General features: G+C 42.8%; 1 protein-coding gene across 1 annotated transcript in view; it reads left to right on the top strand.

Annotated features, from left to right (window-relative positions):
• EXPH5 (exophilin 5) overlaps positions 1–18228 on the top strand; it is a 173332-nt gene that overhangs the window by 104031 nt on the left and 51073 nt on the right. The window contains exon 2 of the mRNA XM_082244877.1: positions 15734–15894. Within this exon, the coding sequence (XP_082101003.1) occupies positions 15734–15894 (161 nt within the window). The remainder of the gene's footprint in view (positions 1–15733; positions 15895–18228) is intronic.

The following is an 18228-nucleotide window of genomic DNA, read 5'->3' as shown; positions in this document are numbered from 1 at the left end:
TTTAGTTTATTTTAGTTTATTTTGGCCCCAAACATTTACAGGTTTAGACAAAAATATGGAAACACTACATAATTTGCAGGTGACAAAGTGACGACCAGTTTCACATTGAAAGCAGAAGTGATGTAACATTCTTTTGCTTCTGCTGTGTGATGAGACACATAGCTAACAGGTCATTCGCAATTCTATGCGTGCGCTGCTAGAAATACAGAGTAAGGTCAGAGCTTACTGAGTTTCAAAGAGGGCAAACTGTTGGTGCAACCACAAAATGCCATACAGTGCGGACGCAGGTGATCCAATTACGTCATAGGGGTGTCAAGTTGACATGTTTTGGGGGCGCCCTTCCTCAGAGCTAGTCAGCACATGGCATTGTGTGGTTCATTGGCTTTTACCAGTTGCTACTTTGTGAGTATCCATTTGTAGTAGTGTTTTATCGCAAATAAATGATTCTGATAATGTACTAGATGCGTGCGCCTTCTTGTCCATTCCTTTTTGTAGTTGAAGCTGCTAGTTTGTTTGCAGTGTCGTGAGGTACGGTATCAAAGGTTATGATGGAATATACAGTTTCTGGGAAAACGTTGTCTAATAAGCATCGACATGGTCAACTGACCAAAAGAGACAACAGGACTATGCGCAAGGTTGTGACCCTGAAAAAGAAAACAGCTGCTGTAAAAGTGACTGCAGAGCTCAATATCAGTCTTCCAAAGCCCGTGTCCACAAAAACTGTGCGGAGGGAACTTCACAAATCATTCACAGACGAGCTGCAATTACCAAACCACTAGTGACCAATATTAATGCTCAGAAGAGGAGAGAGTGGTGCAACACCCATAAATCGTGGACTATCAATCAATGAAAGACTGCAATATGGGCAGATGATTTGAGCTTCACACTGTTTACAATCACCAGACGTGTTTACATGTGTAACACCATCCCAAGCTTACGACCAGGACTGTTTTGTGCCAACGGTAAAGCATGGTGGCGGAGCAATCATGGTTTGTACAGCCATATCTTGGAGTTCTGCAGGTCCTATCATCACCTTGAAAGGTAGAGTCACTGGCAGCGACTATGTACACATTTTGGCCAACCATGTGTACCCCATGGTGCAGATATTGTTTCCCGAAGACAGCGCCATTTACTAAGACGAAAATGCTCTGATTCATACAGCTAGTGTTGTCAAATTGTTGCGGCGCCCAGACAAGTCTCACACCTTCCCTGGGCGCCGCATTCGCCAGACCTCAATATCATAGAGCCACTATGGTCAATTTTGGAGAACAAGGTTCTGGCTCGTTTTCTGCCTTCGGCATCTCTACAAGAACTGAAACAATTTTTGCATGAGTGGTATCAGATTCCATTATTCACCATCCCAGACTTATATTTGTGAATTCCCAGGAGAATTCAGACTGTCTTGGATGCCAAAGGGTGGTCCAGCACTATATTGGGTAACTGTTTTATTCTTTTATCTGGTGTTCCCCTGCATTTCACCTGTTTAGAAGATCTTTGCTGCTTTGTGAGGCTCCAAGCTTCCAAACTCTTTCAATGAACTTCTGGTCTGGGCACGCTGTCTGTGCACATTAGTAAATCATCATGTGGCTATCTGCATTGGAACTACATGTTGCTATGTACATCCGATAAAAGGGAACCAACTGTCAGTTGAACCGGTGGCGGGTGGAGCGGGGGTTTGATTTACGCGCCATCCATGCCATCATGGGCCAATCTAACACATTGATCTTCCCATAAAGCTGTAGTCCCAGTTGGGTGCGCACGCATTAGGGGCACACTGAGCCCTCAGGAATACCCTCCAAGGAAATGTAGCTATCATTGGAGGTGTACTTGCCAAGTTCTTTAAGTGCAGAAAATAAAGGATTGAAAAACAAACTAAGTAGCAATCCAGCAACCATGTGAGTTATGTTGCTACCCTATGCCCATGGGTTTAAGAACACTCTAAAAAATAACTATTGTTAAAAAAACTTTCACATTGTTTCCCCCCCTTCGAACAAATTGCATGTAGTACATTGTCCCATGTAGCTAGGTGCTTCCTAAAGCTGGCCATACAAATCAATGTTCATTGGAAAATTCTTATCAGTGCGCTTGATGACTTGACAAAAGTATTTTGAAATTTTGTTTGCTTTTAACATTCAATTTTGGAATGAAATCATTGTTCACTTTTAGAAATTTGTTGGTGTATCAGTTGTGGATATTTTTAACTGATTCATGACAAATGTTCCCATAAATGTGTAATAATATCTCTCACCCACAGGTGGTTTGGTGAACTTTGAAGTCGTGTGTAAAGATGGCTGCCGCATATCCAATTGGCCATGTGGTTTTGGGGGGAAGTGCAACCAAGTTTTGCTGACATCACTCAAAAACAACATGTGAGTGGTCAGCAGGAATATTTACAGTACATCCTGTGGGCGGTCTCTGGTCTATAAGACTATAAATAAGAGTCTCTAGCATGGGGAAAGAGAGGTTCATTTTTGGAGCTGTGGAAGGAAAGCATGCAGCAAAAAAACCTCCTCACTGTCCTGTTCCAGCTGTTGTCAGAGTTAAGCGTTATTTGACCTTTCTTTGGGATATTGGGAATAGGAGTGTATGTTTGAGTCTTGTTAATGTTTATGGTAACTTTTATGTGTAAGAAGCTTTATGTATTTTGATGTCCAGTAAAGTTTTGTTTTATGCTTTTTATCAAAACTGCTCTTGGTGTGTCTGTTCATTCTAAATATTCACTAGATATTTCAGTGGACGTCCAGTATACCTTCATTATACATTTTGTTGTTCCCACATTTGATACAACTGGTGTAGTTTGGCAGGATACTGCCTGGTCAGTAAATATAGTATATTTGGATAAAATATTTTGTTATAGAGGGTGTATGAGGATTATTCATTGACTTGCTGCAAGACTGAGTCAGCAGTTTAGTGAAAAAGCACTAAGCACAGTCACTTTAAACAGGACAATACATAAAGTTTGTGATTGCTGTTTTTGCATTTGTGTTCCCCCTGAGAGTAGAGATGCATACTCTGTTTAAAAAAAAAAAGCAAGAGAGCGGGAGGGAAGAAATCAGATTCTAAGTATTGTGCGATTCTAACATGGGCCTTTTCTGGGTACTGGAAACCCATTGCAGAGGAATTGATTAAATATGCTGCTCCAATCTATCCAGACCAAACAAAGTTTTTTTTTTTATGCTTTTAATCAAAACTGCTCTTGGTGTGTCTATTCATTATAAATAGTAACTAGATATTTCAGTGGCTGTGCCACTGAAAATATATAAATTTTGTTTTTCTCACATTTGATACTGTTCAATTCCTGTTCTTGGGGCAACTCATAATTTTGGATTTACCTCTACATTAATTCCTGGTAATGAGTTCACTTAGAAAAAAACCTTATGAGAACATGGCCATGTTTTCAACTCATCACCCCTTTATCCAAAACTAAAAAAAGGTACAGTAAAACCTTGGATTGCGAGCATAATTCGTTCCGGAAACATGCTTGTAATCCAAAGCACTCTTATATCAAAGCGAATTTCCCCATAAGAAATAATGGAAACTCAGATGATTCGTTCTACAACCATTTATTCATAAGTCCTTCAGTTTATAGTCCATATAAAAAGATTATAGCATTGCGATAGGTTGTGTAACCATAAAATTTCAATCCACAAATAGCCGCTTCCACAAGGGGATTAGAAGCAAAATCCAGCAGGAGCTACAGAGTATCAAAGAGAAGAGAGGAGCCTCTAAGTGTAGCAATATGGTTCCATTTAATGAAGGTACAACATTTAGCAACTCACATGGTTGATGAATAAAACAGGCACATCTAAGTATGCAGGCATCCGGGGTAAAGCTGTCCACATAGACTATCTTCTGCACCGCCGGCTGCCAGTCTGTAATCCTGACCGGGAAGACCACCCTGGAGTAAAGCGATCTCAAAGCGAAGGGCAGCATGGAAGGGATGACGTAGATGGCGGTGTGGAGGACGGTCTATGTGGACCGCTTTACCCCGGATGCCTGCACACTTAGGCTCCATGTACACGGGACGTTGTTAAAAGTCCCTTTGAATGCTGGAATTTTTAGGACGTTTGAAACGTCCGTTTGGTCGTGTTTAGCGGGCGTTTGCTGGCGTTTGCGTTTAGAACCGTCCCTAGAGGTCAAAAAAATGATTCCCCTTTAAAATGGAAAAACGCGAACGCGGGTCATCGCGTTTGTACGCGTTCAGACGCGCTCGGACGCGTTTGTGCGTTTGAAACGCCGGGAAACACACGTTCGAACGCAAATAATTGCGTTCTAAAAAAAGTCCCTGAACGCAACTGCCTGCAAATGACTGTAAACGACCTGGTGTACATGGACAGATAAGATAAAATGTAGATGGGTTCAGGGGCTTCTGAAAAAAACGCCCAACTGCTCCTAAACGGCCATTTCCAGCGTCCCGTGTACATGGAGCCTTAGATGTGCCTGTTCCAATCATCAACCATGTGAGTTGCTAAATGTTGTACCTTCATTCAATTTAACCATATTGCTACACTTAGAGGCGCCTCTCTTCTCTTTTATACTCAGCTGTGACTTGAGGCTACTTGTATATCAAGACATCGCTTGTATATCAAATAAAAATTTATTTGAAAATTTTGCTTGTCTTGCAAAGCGCTCCTAAACCAAGTTACTCTCAAACCAAGGTTTTACTGTACTTTAAATACAGTATACAGTCCTTAAAATACAGTAGAACTAAAGCAAATCTCAATAACCTTCTTTTATGTACTTTAAAGCCCACTTCGTGTTGTGTTAACCAATTTTATTGGCCAGTTAGGGGTTTTGTGTTCACCTTGTATGATTGGCAACCCACTGAGCTCACAACAGGCCTCCTTTTCAGTACGTTTTCTTTCCGAGGCCTTCTTACAGTTTGACAACCCAGACTCTGGTCTAAGTAACAAAGGCATTGTCAGGAAATTCTGCACTGATCACTCTGGCAGCACAATACATCATAATTTATATTAGCAACATATTATTTAAAAAAAAAAAGTTAACTTTAAGGTTTGCAGTTAGATGAAGCTGTCAGGGACATCTTATTTCAACAAAGCTAATATGTATTTACACAGAATTGCTATAGCAAGCCCTTCTTTCCTTTTTTTTTATTTTTTTTAATTTTTTTGCTGAAATGTTTTACATTTTTATACTGTTTAAAAATGTGTTTTGAATATCATAAAATGAAGCGCCAAAGCACTACGCCTTTAGTGATCATGTTTTCTTTTGGAAAGGGTTCTGTGTATTTATATTGAATTTAGATGAAATCCATATATGCCCCTAAGAATAAAGATGACACAACAATTTCATCTGATCTACCTAGTACAGCTAGTTCCCCATTCTCTTTCTGATTTGTGTGCAATGGTTGCCCTCAAGGGGAACCTGATCTTGCATGACTATATCTAAGCTTTATGCTCCACAAGCCCTTTTTAAAGCACAATATACAACAACCTAACAAGATTGTCCGAGGGTTTGGAGTTTTTAGGGTGCTTTAAATATGTGCGTATATGCACTTTTCATATTCGCTGCTTGTTGATTACATTTAAGGGAGCCACATGCATACTTTGAGAAACTAGCTACTACTTTGCTGGCAAACAAGTGACTTTAGAGATTCAGAAGATACCGCTTCAGAGGCACATGATTGTGTACAGTCCCCATTACTACCCCTCTGGCACTGTCTAACCACTAGTTAGAAATGGCTTCACCCTTGTGCCCAGGAGCCCCACATGGACACAGAAATGACAGTAAGTTGTAGGTGGGGCTCAGGCGCCCATGTGGGGGACAAGTGGAACTGCACACACTAATGCCGGAACTCTAGTTGGAAGCTGCATTCATGTGACAGTCAGCACTTGAGCAGGTCTCCCAGACTTAGAGGTGAGCTGCAATGACACGGTTAATTCCTTGAATTTCCAAGTGGACTCCTTTTCATTGATGACACTCACATTTTGGACACTTTTATGCATAGAGGTCACCACTCCCAGATGTGCAGCATTTTCAGGCCGGTATCATTGAGCCTGTACCGGGCTCCACCAATCCAGCAATGCATGTCACCTCTCTCCCAGGTACTGTTCCTCTGTTACTATGGGATACAGGAAACGTTCTTTCCTTCTTAAACTACAATGCTTGCTCTTATTCTCCCGAGGTATCTCCTAGATCTCTCCCATGACTCCAGGCTGGGTCCCTTGGCACTCTGTGCCTTGGATCCAGTCCCAAAGAGTGGGGAACCAGCCGCCAGTGAAAGTGCCAAGCACTTAACCCCTCCACTACCAGAGTAAACGTCGCCTTTGCCAGTCACCCATCTCCTGGCTGATTGGCTGCCTTGATATGACAAAATTACTGTAGACCTTAGCACAACATATTTAATTCTTCTGGACAGTGCTCTGTGTGTTGGACCTATGTATTGCATCTTCCTCTAACTCAGTCCCCTTATTGTATTGCTAGCCCTGTTCTTTTGCAACTCTGCTCATGCACCCCTTTAAGAGACTTCAGACCAGGCAAATCAAGTAAAAAAACAAGATCCTTTACTGAGGTACATTCTGAGTACAGTACAGTTCTCAAAAATCTGTTTCAACACAAATCCTGTACAGCGCTCTTCTAACAGCCCATGGGGTGTGCATACCTTATGCAGAAGGCAGAAAAGATAAATTCGAATTCTGTGTTTTAAACCTGGGATCTTGCCAACATCCCTAATGAATATGGAACAACAAAAACCCCTGAGGATTGGGACTTTCAACGGCAAGAATCAGGACTTGAATATGAAAATATATAAATTTTATTTCACATATGATAAAGATAGATTATACATAATCACATATAAAGTATATGATAAAAACAAGGTCATAGATACGTCTTGGAACCAGGAGGGTCTGAGGTGTCTGGATCGGACTAGACGCGTTTCGGTCCAAATGCCTTTCTCAATGGTCCACAAAACACCAGAGCTCAGACAGATATGTAAGACCTCTGTGAAATCCAGGTTTTTTTTGTTTTTTTTTTTTCAATTGAAACATCTTTCTATATACTCCTTAACATCCTTAGGCAATTTTATTGATTTTATATTCATATTTCTTTATGTGTGAATGTTTCACACTGATGCTACATCCCTTTCGGCCATTGGGCTCTTGTGCTTGCAGGCGACGGCTGTCTTGACTCCGGGAGCTGCGATGTGTAAAGAGGGTGGCTCCGCCCCCTTGCTGTCCCCGCTCCTCCCCCACCCGGGACGAGCGGGTCCACCCTCACATCGGCGCCATGTTGCACCTCTGACGTGGCGTGTCAGTGCTTTCACTGACGCCGCTACGTCATCTGCGTGCCCTACATCTGCGGGAGGGGGAGGTCCGCCCTCAGCGTTCCTTCCTCCACGAGGTCACGGATGATCCTGTCCGGACCCGCCATTGCCCACTCACATGACGCTAGGATCCCAGGCGCATCAGCCAGTTTTGGGGACACATGGTAGGTTTAACACCACATCCTCAGTCTCTCCTTTCTTCACCATCTCACCATCCCCCTGGCATCCTTCTCCTTTGGGTCAGCACCATGTCACACCACCCCCTTTTCCTCTCTCCCCTTTCCCCTTCCTTCTTCCCCTTCTCCCCCTTCCAGGCCACCTGTCATACCCATCTCTCATCCACCCCTGCACACTCACTCCTGCCCCAGGCACTTTTTCAATTTCTTTTTCTTTCTTTTCTTGTCCTTCACACCCACCTTTTTCCATTATTCAGCTTGTATCCCTCTCACTTTCCACACTAGCTCCTGCTCATCACACCGCTATTTCTATCTCACCCTATCCATATCATTTTGCTACATCATTATCATTTTTCTTTCCTTTCACATATACAACAGATTTGGTAGGTCCAATCTTCCATCACTTTCTCACTACCCACCTACCGCGGACCCCCCTTCTCTGGCTGCTCTCCATGGGACCCTTCAGCTCCCGGGTCAGGCTTTCGGTCCGCCACCATTACACGGGAATCCAATCTCCATGTAGTTCAACCTGTGAGTAATCCACACTCCTTGGTATCATCATTATCCCTTTTGAATTGTTAACTTTAGCCTTACAGCCTTTCACATATACTCAAACTTACTGTTCTTTTGTAGATACATCCAAATACATAGATCTCTGAAGAAGGGAGATGTAGCTCCCGAAACGCGTCAGATCAATTTGTATTGTATTCCACTATCATGGAACTATCAACATGTTATCCAGGCTATTGTCCAACCAAGTGGTCACACCAGGATATCTATCAACGTTTAATATTGTACATGCTATTACACTATGCCATTATGGCCATCGAGCCGTGCTATGTGATATTTTTTACATGTCATTATTATTTGCTTAACTTGTTTATACAGTGTAATAATAAATTTATACATTGTTTTACATATTTAATTTGGTATTTATTCAATCTCCAGCCAATAGCACCAACCTCATTTAAAGTCCCGCGGGCCATTTTTCTGTATTGTTATGAAATCCAGGACGTGAGACCAAAAGGATGGGCCTTGGTGGATGAGAAAAAGGCCTTCAATTGACTATGGCCGCAAAGAGTGTATGCTAATCAAAATGGGTCTATGCAAGATAGACTACATCAATATGTTAATATTTGTATGGGTTTCCAGGGGAGATTTCAATATTTGTAAGCCAAATACACAGTGGTATGGCAAATGACAGTGAGAAAGGAGCTCCACGGACAGAAAATCCCACGAGGATCTCCAAAATGAGGTCAGAAACGCACAGGTCATCTGTGAAATAGTAGTAGGATAGGTATGTCCCCCGATGGATTTATGATGCTGGGACGTGTCCAGCCATGCATCCCTGTTGACATGGAATATGTCAAGCCTGTGTAGGTCTGTGCATAGGAGTAATGCACAGAGGTCTTACATATCTGTCTGAGCTCTGGTGTTTTGTGGACCATTGAGAAAGGCATTTGGACCGAAACGCGTCTAGTCCGATCCAGACACCTCAGACCCTCCTGGTTCCAAGACGTATCTATGACCTTGTTTTTATCATATACTTTATATGTGATTATGTATAATCTATCTTTATCATATGTGAAATAAAATTTATATATTTTCATATTCAAGTCCTGATTCTTGCCGTTGAAAGTCCCAATCCTCAGGGGTTTTTGTTGTTCCTTATGCAGAAGGCAAGTCCAGAAAGCAAGTCCATAAAGCAAGTCCATAAAGCAATTCGTGTAAGGCAAGAGTCCATTAACACAGTACATCCATAGGAGGTACTTCAACTAAGTTAGAGTCCATGATTGGCAGTAATCCACATAGGCAGTACATCCATGATTAGCAGCTACAAGTCAATAGGGTCTCCAGGCTCCAGACCCTCTCCAAGAACCCCAATTATGCCCCAGCATCCCCAAAGGGGTGATAACTCCAGAAGAGGAACAGGCTACTTTTGTGTAGATTTTCCCGAAGAACTCTCTAGGGCAGCCTTTTTAACAGAGTAACCCTTGAACTAACCTTCCGGTCTTGGGGAACCCCTGCTACAAATTACTGTATCTGCAACTCATGATGCAATAGTGTTATGATCAGTGGGAAAAATGATCCTGACACTTGTGGGGGTTGAATTACCCCCTTACAGGTAGCTAAAAAGATCAATGGTGTCAGAGGGACTTATCTGAGAGGCAGATTTTTGCTCAAGAAACCCCTAGCAACCTCTAGAGCACGTGTGTCAAACACAAGGCTCGCTGGCCGAATGTGGCCCTCCAGGCCAGTTTTATGGGGCCCTCGCACCTCTCCTGCAGCTACCTCCTCGTCTCTGTCCCTACCTTGTCTCAGCAGTTGGCAGCAAAGAAGAGGACAGAACTCCTTATACAGATTCTGTACCTCTCTGTTCAGCTGCAGCACCACCTCATCTTTGTCTCCCCTGGTCTCAGCATTCAGCAAACTCCAGCCTTCCTCTGGTCCTCCTCCAGACCCTGCACTTTCTGCTTCCCAGCTCCATCCCCAGCTTCTTCCAGGAAGCAGCACAAGGTAAAGAGGGTGCACTGTGATGTAAGGGAGGGTGGGGGACTTTGCACTTCTGATAGTGGGGGGCTCTTGACATCTGATGTATTGGGGGGGGGGGTTCTCTGGACATGCTCTAGAGAAACCCTAGGGTTCAATGGAACCCTGGTTGTGTAGCCAAGCTCTAGGTAAGTGCAGACAGCCCCGTTAATGTTGGTTGACCTGTAGGGGGCAGTAACCCAGCTGAAAATGGCAGGAAAAACATTAACCCTTGCAGCCTGGTTACCCTAGCTTTTAGGTCAACCCGAGGACACAGGAAAACATGCAAACATTGTAACTGTTGAACCTGGCTGGCTCATCTAACATATTAATATGAGCACAGTCAAGGGAAACAATTGCTTAACACAAGCAGGCATAATAACTCCTTGTAGGCACCTTCCTACAAACTGACAATTTGAATGCTGGATTCATTCTAGTATAATGGAATGCTGAAGGAAGCCTACACTGCAATAAATATGTAGGCTGCCATTGCTAACCTGCTAAAAAATACTATTCATCTGTTTCCAGCTGCTATATGTTCGGAGTCACTGAGCGAGTACAAGCATGCGTGTCAGGAGTGGCATCAGAATTCCTTGATCTGCATAGTTTTCCATTCAGTGAAAGTATTGAAGCCACTGTATCCGCTTTATAGCCAGGCATTCAGAATTTTAGTAGAAAAGACCAGTAATTACATCATAGAAAGGGGATCAGTGGATGGATAATGCCCATATGAAAGGGGCAAATGTTTTATGTACTGCATTTTTTTTTTTTTGACCAGACATAAATCTGACACCACCAATGTTGTATAGAGTGTTCCCGGACTGATATCTGTTGCCAAGAACATTTTACCCAGACGTAAGGGATATGCACACCTTGGTGGAAAAAAAACATTGATGAGATATATATATACCTGAGCAAATCTGGCAGCTCCTTTATTTTCTGATAACATGGTAAAATTTGAATGGGGGGAAGGAGATGTAAGAGTTTTATGTTATGTATAAAGAGAGGACAATGTGCTGTTTGGTTTGGCACTGCCCCACATGCACGGGTAAGAAAGGTGAGCAGAATGCCAGATCTGTCATGCTTCCTGCCCAGGAAATATCTTTCCTATCGGAGATTCCTCTAATAAACCTCTCATTCATTGAGGCACCATTTTATTTTTTTTATTTGTTTTTACAGCCAAGCAGAAGGCTGTTGTCATTTTTATGTGAATCATTTTAGAGTCTACAATCTGTTTTTAAAAAACTTTTATTCCAATATTTCTGGCCACTGGAATCCTGTTGCTCCCTCTGTTACTTGACTCAAATGGAACCCCCCCCCCCTCCTTTTTGATAAGACTGGCTTGAGTTTCAAATAAACCAAGGGGCTTATTGACCCAACTTCGCCCCCTGAAGAGTGATCCATGGTAGATCCCCCACATGGGGAAAATTAGGGTTAATTGGATAAGGATGGGACAGGTAAAGCTTTAGGTTTTTTTTTCTAATAACAAACATGGTATACTTCTGTTTCATGGTTTTGCACAGAGCAGCTCTGATCCTCTTGTTTTTGGGTCCCCCGCTGGTGCTCCTGGCTCCTCCCCCTCCAGCAGTGCCCCCAGAGAAAGCCGCTTGCCCTGGCAGCACCGCTACTGAGCCGTTGTTCTCTGCGTCCATAAGACACTGAGTCGCAACTCAGCCCCAGCCCCCCACTCTCTCCTCATTGGCTCGCTGGCTGTGATTGCCAATAGACTCCCGCTGCTGTCTCAGCCAATGAGGAAGAAGAGTCCCGGGACAGCCGAGGCTATCGTGAACATCGCTGGATCGGAAGGAGCTCAGGTAACGATGAGGGGGGGGGGGCTCTGTACACTGAAGGTTTTTTACCTTCATGCATAGAATTCATGTACGTAAACAACTTTCAGCCTTTATAACTACTTTAATCTTTAAGGAACTGTTATGCTAAGGTGACCAGATTTTTAAAATCTGAAATGAAATCCGGGGACATATTTGTTTGTTTTTTTTTAAGTTGGCAAATAGCACAGGACTGCATAATACACAGAGTGCTGGGAACAGGACTGCATAATGCACAGAGCGCTGGGCACAGGACTACATAATATACAGCGCTGGGCACAGGACTGCATAATACACAGAGCGCTGGAAACAGGACTGCATAATGCACAGAGCGCTGGGCACAGGACTGCATAATGCACAGAGCGCTGGGCACAGGACTGCATAATACACAGAGCGCTGGGCACAGGACTGCATAATACACAGAGCGCTGGGCACAGGACTACATAATATACAGCGCTGGGCACAGGACTGCATAATACACAGAGTGCTGGGCACAGGACTACATAATATACAGCGCTGGGCACAGGACTGCATAATACACAGAGCGCTGGGCACAGGACTGCATAATACACAGAGCGCTGGGCACAGGACTACATAATATACAGCGCTGGGCACAGGACTGCATAATACACAGAGTGCTGGGCACAGGACTACATAATATACATATGGTTTGCTATGGACAGAGGACACTTCTGCCCCCACATCCATAGCTCACCTCGGCACCCTTCTCTCAAAGATTATCTCTGCAGCCACCCCTTAGCCCTTCCCCCACAACAGCTGAACTCTGCATCTCTCCATGCAGCTGCATCAGCTCTGACCCCTCATCCCCCACTGCCCTCACCTGTCTTCAAACAGACACCCCCCCCCCCATCTACTCATCTCCCATTCTCAGCCCCCCAAACAGTCAATTTTTGGCTCTGCCTCTCCTCCACTGAACAGCAGCAGGAGCAGCAGTGAGATCGTCCAGCAGGGGGCGTCTGCATCTGAGCCACCAGGCTGTTTCTCAGCCAGCATGGGATGCCCTGTCTACATTAATCGGGCCCTGAATCTGGGGGACAAAACCGGACTGTCCCCAGAAACCGGGGATATCTGGTCACCTTATGTTATGCTGCCTCCTCAATGCCTGTTTTAACCCCTAAAAACTCACACCACCAGGCGCAGGGAACCTTCCGGGCCTGAAGAACACAATATTTACCGTTAGAAGCTATAGCCACCAGCAGTAATCCCATGTAAATATCTGTCTATACACTAGAGCTGCACGATTAATCGTATGAAAATCGCGATCTCGATTCACCCCTCCTGACGATCTGAACCTGACCTATGCTCGATTCTTTGCATAGCTGCAGAGAGAACAGCTGTGGGAAAAAAAAAAAAAAAAAGCCTCCTGCAAATAAATGCCTATCAGCATTAGTCTCCCAGTAACTATAAACAAAATGATTACATTGTATCTTTTCCTTCCCTCTGCCAGGGAGAAAGGAAGTTTAACCTCTTAAAGACTAGACCTTTTTCTGACACTTGTTGCCTGCAAGTTAAAATCAGTTTTTTTTGCTAGAAAAGTACTTAGAACCCCCAAACATTTTATATATTTTTTTAGCAGAGACCCTACAGAATAAAATGGCGATTGTTGTAATATTTTATGTCACATTGTATTTGCGCAGCAGTCTTTCAAACGCAATTAATAGACTTTAATGAATAAAAAAAAAAAACGTAACAGTAAAGTTGTCCCAATTTTTTTTGTTACACAAAGAATCGTGATCTTTATTCTAAGCTAAAAAATCGTGATTCTCATTTTGGCCAGAATCGTGCAGCTCTACTATACACAGATTGAAGTTTGGCCGGTCCCTGCTGATCCGGCTGAATTTCGATCCAGGTATAGCTGGCTTTAGTCCCCAGTGCAGAAAAGAAGCTGTCAGATACAACTCATCAATACCCAGCTAAAACAATGTGTTTGATAGAAGAGAAAATGTAATGATTAGCAGTGCTAAACAACATAGTAACCACAAAGATGTCTTTCCTGGCTGTGAATTCTGAGAGACAAAACAAAAACTACTTTTGCTGGAAACCTCAGAAAAAGCATTTGTAGACAGCTCATATTCGGCGTTTCGCACTCACAGTCTGGGCATTCACGTGTGACTGTCATTATGGTGGACACACCCATAAAGTGGTGACTGAATAGAGCTTGACGACTAAGTGCAGACGTCTGGCACTCACTTCCTTTACGCTAATGGATTTATTCCATTTGTTTAGGGATCACAGTTATTGCTATTTCACACACAGCTGAAGGTAAAGCCCTGCATGTATTATTTTTTATTATTTTTAATCTTTAAAAGGGGGGAGTAACTTTTTTCTTCTTTAAGGTAACTTCATATTTTTTTATTATATTATTATTTTATATTTGTTTATTATATTTATATATTTTTAATAGCTGATTAGAACCAATCATATTTTAGTTTGCTGCAATCAAATTAGTAAAAGGCCTATTTTTGGTCCCTTGCAATGACTTTTTGTGCTTTCGTGTTATATTTTGGTAAACAATGCTTTTTTTTTTTTTTTTTTTTTTTTTTTTTTTACAAAAGGAATGCAAAGGGTTTCTTAAACCATTTTATTAAAATAACCCTTAGTACCGTACCCTCACAAATTTCTTTATGCTAACATCCAGTGTTATAGTTCTTTTGGGTAGTAGTTTTATTTTGGTTAGTCCTCCAGTATGATATTATATTTGATGAGCTTTCATATTCCCAACCAGCATCCTTAGGCTGGCCATACATGGAGCAAATTTATTTTCCATAACCATAGGTTGCAGGAAAGAAATTCGCTCAATTTCCCTATAAACACAGACAGTGTTGATGTGTGAATCCCTCCTGCTGGGTCATTGTCTTCCCCCAGCAGGGGAAGCAGTTCCCACCGGGAGAAGACAGTGAATATTACTAGCAGCTATAGCAGCTGCTAGCGATATTCGCAGGTAAAACCCAGCATGCTGGTTCTACCTAAGTTGATTGATCGATCGATCAACCTGGTACATTCAGCCTGCCCATACATGGATCGAATCTCGGACGGTTCCTGCTGTACCAGCCAAGTTTGGCCTGCTTAAGTAGAAAACACACTAGTAGAAAATCTGCCGAAAATTCCTGTCCGAGGTAAAATCGTACGATTTTCGGGTAATGTGTACACAACTTTCAGCAACCGATGCCTACATTTTCAACAAAAAAAAAACGGAGGCACAAACCCTAACATTTTTATCGTCCATCCCCAGACGACCAATTTTCGTTTAATGTATTTACAGTACGTCCGTGAAAAATTGGATACGAAAGACCGCGCATGATCTGAAGTTGCTGAGAACCCAGAAGTCTAGGAACAAATGTCCCAAAAAAAAATTAAAAATCAGACGAGAAATTTCGTGAACATTTATACGCTGTCAACTAAAAACGGTAATGAACGCTGAGCAAGAGAGGGAAAAATCGGAGGATATTTCGTCCCATTTTCGTCAAGTGTGTACGGCCCTTTAGGAATAGGTTTTAGCATTGCAGTGATCAAACTGATTTCTCAATCTGTGCTGTAAACATTGCACAAAGCTGAGATAATCTGCGACAGTGACAGATGAGCTTCGAGCTAACCTGTACAGCAGCTGCACCTCCCTGTGTACATGTCCCCAGTTGTCCGCACTCCCTCATGGATCACCTAACTAACATCACCCGTGTTATGTGACATCCCTGTCCCCTGCAACATCTGCAGCCGTCCTCTTCCAACAGGAGTGTCACCCTCACAAGCTGTGCCGGTGACGTCACAAAACATCTGGTCCAACAGGTTTGTGTCTCTGGCGTCTATAGAATATCTAATTATTCTAATAAACATGCAGCATTGGGAGGTAAACTCTTACAGAGCGCAGTCACTAGACAAACCCTCTTCTGTCTTTTCAGCAAACTCGAGACCTCGAAGCGAGATGTGAAATGGCTGCACGCCATGTCTGGAGAGTGGTTCGAAGAGATCCAGAAAAAGAAGTTTAGAGATGACCCGGACGTCAGGAGTCTGGTGAGGCCTCCTCTGACCCATCATCTTAAGAAGAAAAGCCGTAAGGGAGGTGAGTCAGAAAAGGAGGGGGTGGTGGGTTCTCTGGCAACAACAAAGGGGAAGAAGGACTTTCCCTGATTGTAAAGTAATAATCCACACACTGCACATCAAATGATTGACATTAGCGCTAAAAGGTCTAAGATTTTCTCCAAAGAGAATTAGCTAGAAGAGTAAAGGGGCTACGAGATAAATTCTACTAATCCCAGGGCTGAGTACATGATTTCTTTTTTTTTTTTTTTTTATGGGGGGGGGGATTGTTTGTTTTTTAAAAATTTTAAGTTTACTTCCATTTTATGTTTATAACAAGGCAAAAATTCCCCAATACTCAGTGCAGCTAGTCAGAGCATAAAATGTAATTTAAACTTTCAGCATTTGAATTTAAAAAAAAAGAGCTTTAGGGACCTGTAATGAGGTTGGGGCTACCTCTAAGGAAAGCCTACCTTTAGTGTACACATGGCTATATTCTGGCTGTATTCTGTGCAGATCCCAGGTTGGGAGCACAGACAGTTTTCAGTTGGGGACTGCACTTTGCAGAGGGATCTTGATGCGGAAGGTTCACTTTACGCGTATTTGAAAATGTGATGCGTGCAACAAAAGCCTCTGTGTGTAATTTAATTAATAAAAAAATTTTCTTTAGGCTTTTTTTTTTTTTGTAATTTAAGGATTTTATTTCACAAAACAGCAGAATACTACAAGTTTCTATATTAAATATGAGGGTCATAATCAAAACTGTTAGAGATACACTATATTGTCAAAAGTATTGGGACACCTGCCTTTACACACATACACAAACTTTAATGGCATCCCAGTCTTAAGCTGGATACCCACTATCCAACTTTTGTGGTTAGATTTCCTTTAGATTTACCAAAACCATATAATATGAGGTCAAACCTAAACACTTTCAATTTGTATGCAATCTGGCAGGCCCTTGCACTACATAGAAAAGGTAAATCTGAAGGAAATCTAACCACAAAAGTTGGATGGTGTGTATCCAGCTTAAGACTGGGATGCCATTAAAGTTTGTGTGCGTGTAAAGGCAGGTGTCCCAATACTTTTGACAATATAGTGTATGTCTAACAGTTTTGATCTTATAGTGTGTATGGCCCATTAGTCCATAGGGTTCAATATTGAGTTGGCCCATGCAGCTATAACAGCTTCAGCTCTTCTGGAAGGGCTGTCCACAAGGTTTAGGAGTGTATCTATTGGAATGTTTGACCATTCTTCAAGAAGCGAGGTCAGGTACTGATGTTGTATGAGAAGGCCTGGCTCGCAGTCTCCGCTCTAATTCATCCTAAAGGTATTATATCAGGTTGAGGTCAGGACAGTTATGTTCTTCCACCCCAAATTCGCTCATCCATGTCTCTATGGACCTTGCTTTGTACACTGGTCCAAATCATTTGGTGGAGGGGGGATTATGATGTGGGGTTGTTTTTTAGGGGTTAGTTTTGGCCCCTTAGTTCCAGTGAAGGGAACTCTCAAGCCATCAGCATACCAAGACATTTTGGACAATTCCATGCTCCATGGGAACAGTTTGGTGAGATGGCCACTTGCTGTTCCAACATGACCATTGCACAAAGCAAGCTCCTGACTTCAACCTGATAGAACACCTTTGGGATGAATTAGAGCGGAGACTGTGAGCCAGGCCTTCTCATCCAATATCAGTGCATGATCTCACAATGGTCAAACATTCCCATAGACACACTCCTAATCCTTGTGGACAGCCTTCCCAGAAGAGTTGAAGCTGTTATAGCTGTAAAGGGTGGGCCAACTCAATATTGAACCCTACGGACTAAGACTGGGAAGCCATTAAAGTTCATGTGCGTGTAAAGGCAGGCGTACCAATACTTTTGTCAATATAGTGTACATCCAAGAAAAGAAGCATAGGCATAAAGTAAAGTGCAGGATTATGAGGTCGGGTCAATTTAAGATGACTTTCTTCAGGCTTTTTATGCTGGCTATTTGGGTTGAGTGTTGGGGAATCTTAGTGTTGCCCTTCCCATGTGCACTTTTTGTCCTGGTTCACACATATGTGATGCGGGAACCCTGCGAATCCACTGCGGGTTCCCGCATCGCACCCGACTCGCAGGCAGTTCACACTGCCATATGTGAATCACTGGGTGTGTCAACACCAAGTTAACAACACCCCCAGATCAGTTCGCATTTTGCAGTGTGAACTGTCCATTCTGACATGATTTGGATCGCAGAGGTGTGAACACCCCTGTGATCAGATTCTGGTGTGGACAAAAACAAGGGTCCTGTGCGACTTTGGTCTGAATGCGATGCAAATTCAGCCATACAATCTGTATGGCTGAATTCACAACGCACAAACATTGCATGTGATTTG

The sequence above is a fragment of the Pelophylax lessonae genome (assembly GCF_965119305.1).
Source record: "Pelophylax lessonae genome assembly, chromosome: 2".
NCBI classification, from domain to species: Eukaryota; Metazoa; Chordata; class Amphibia; order Anura; family Ranidae; genus Pelophylax; species Pelophylax lessonae.
Note: the sequence above shows the minus strand (reverse complement) of the source record. Positions and strands in the feature narration are given on the sequence as shown.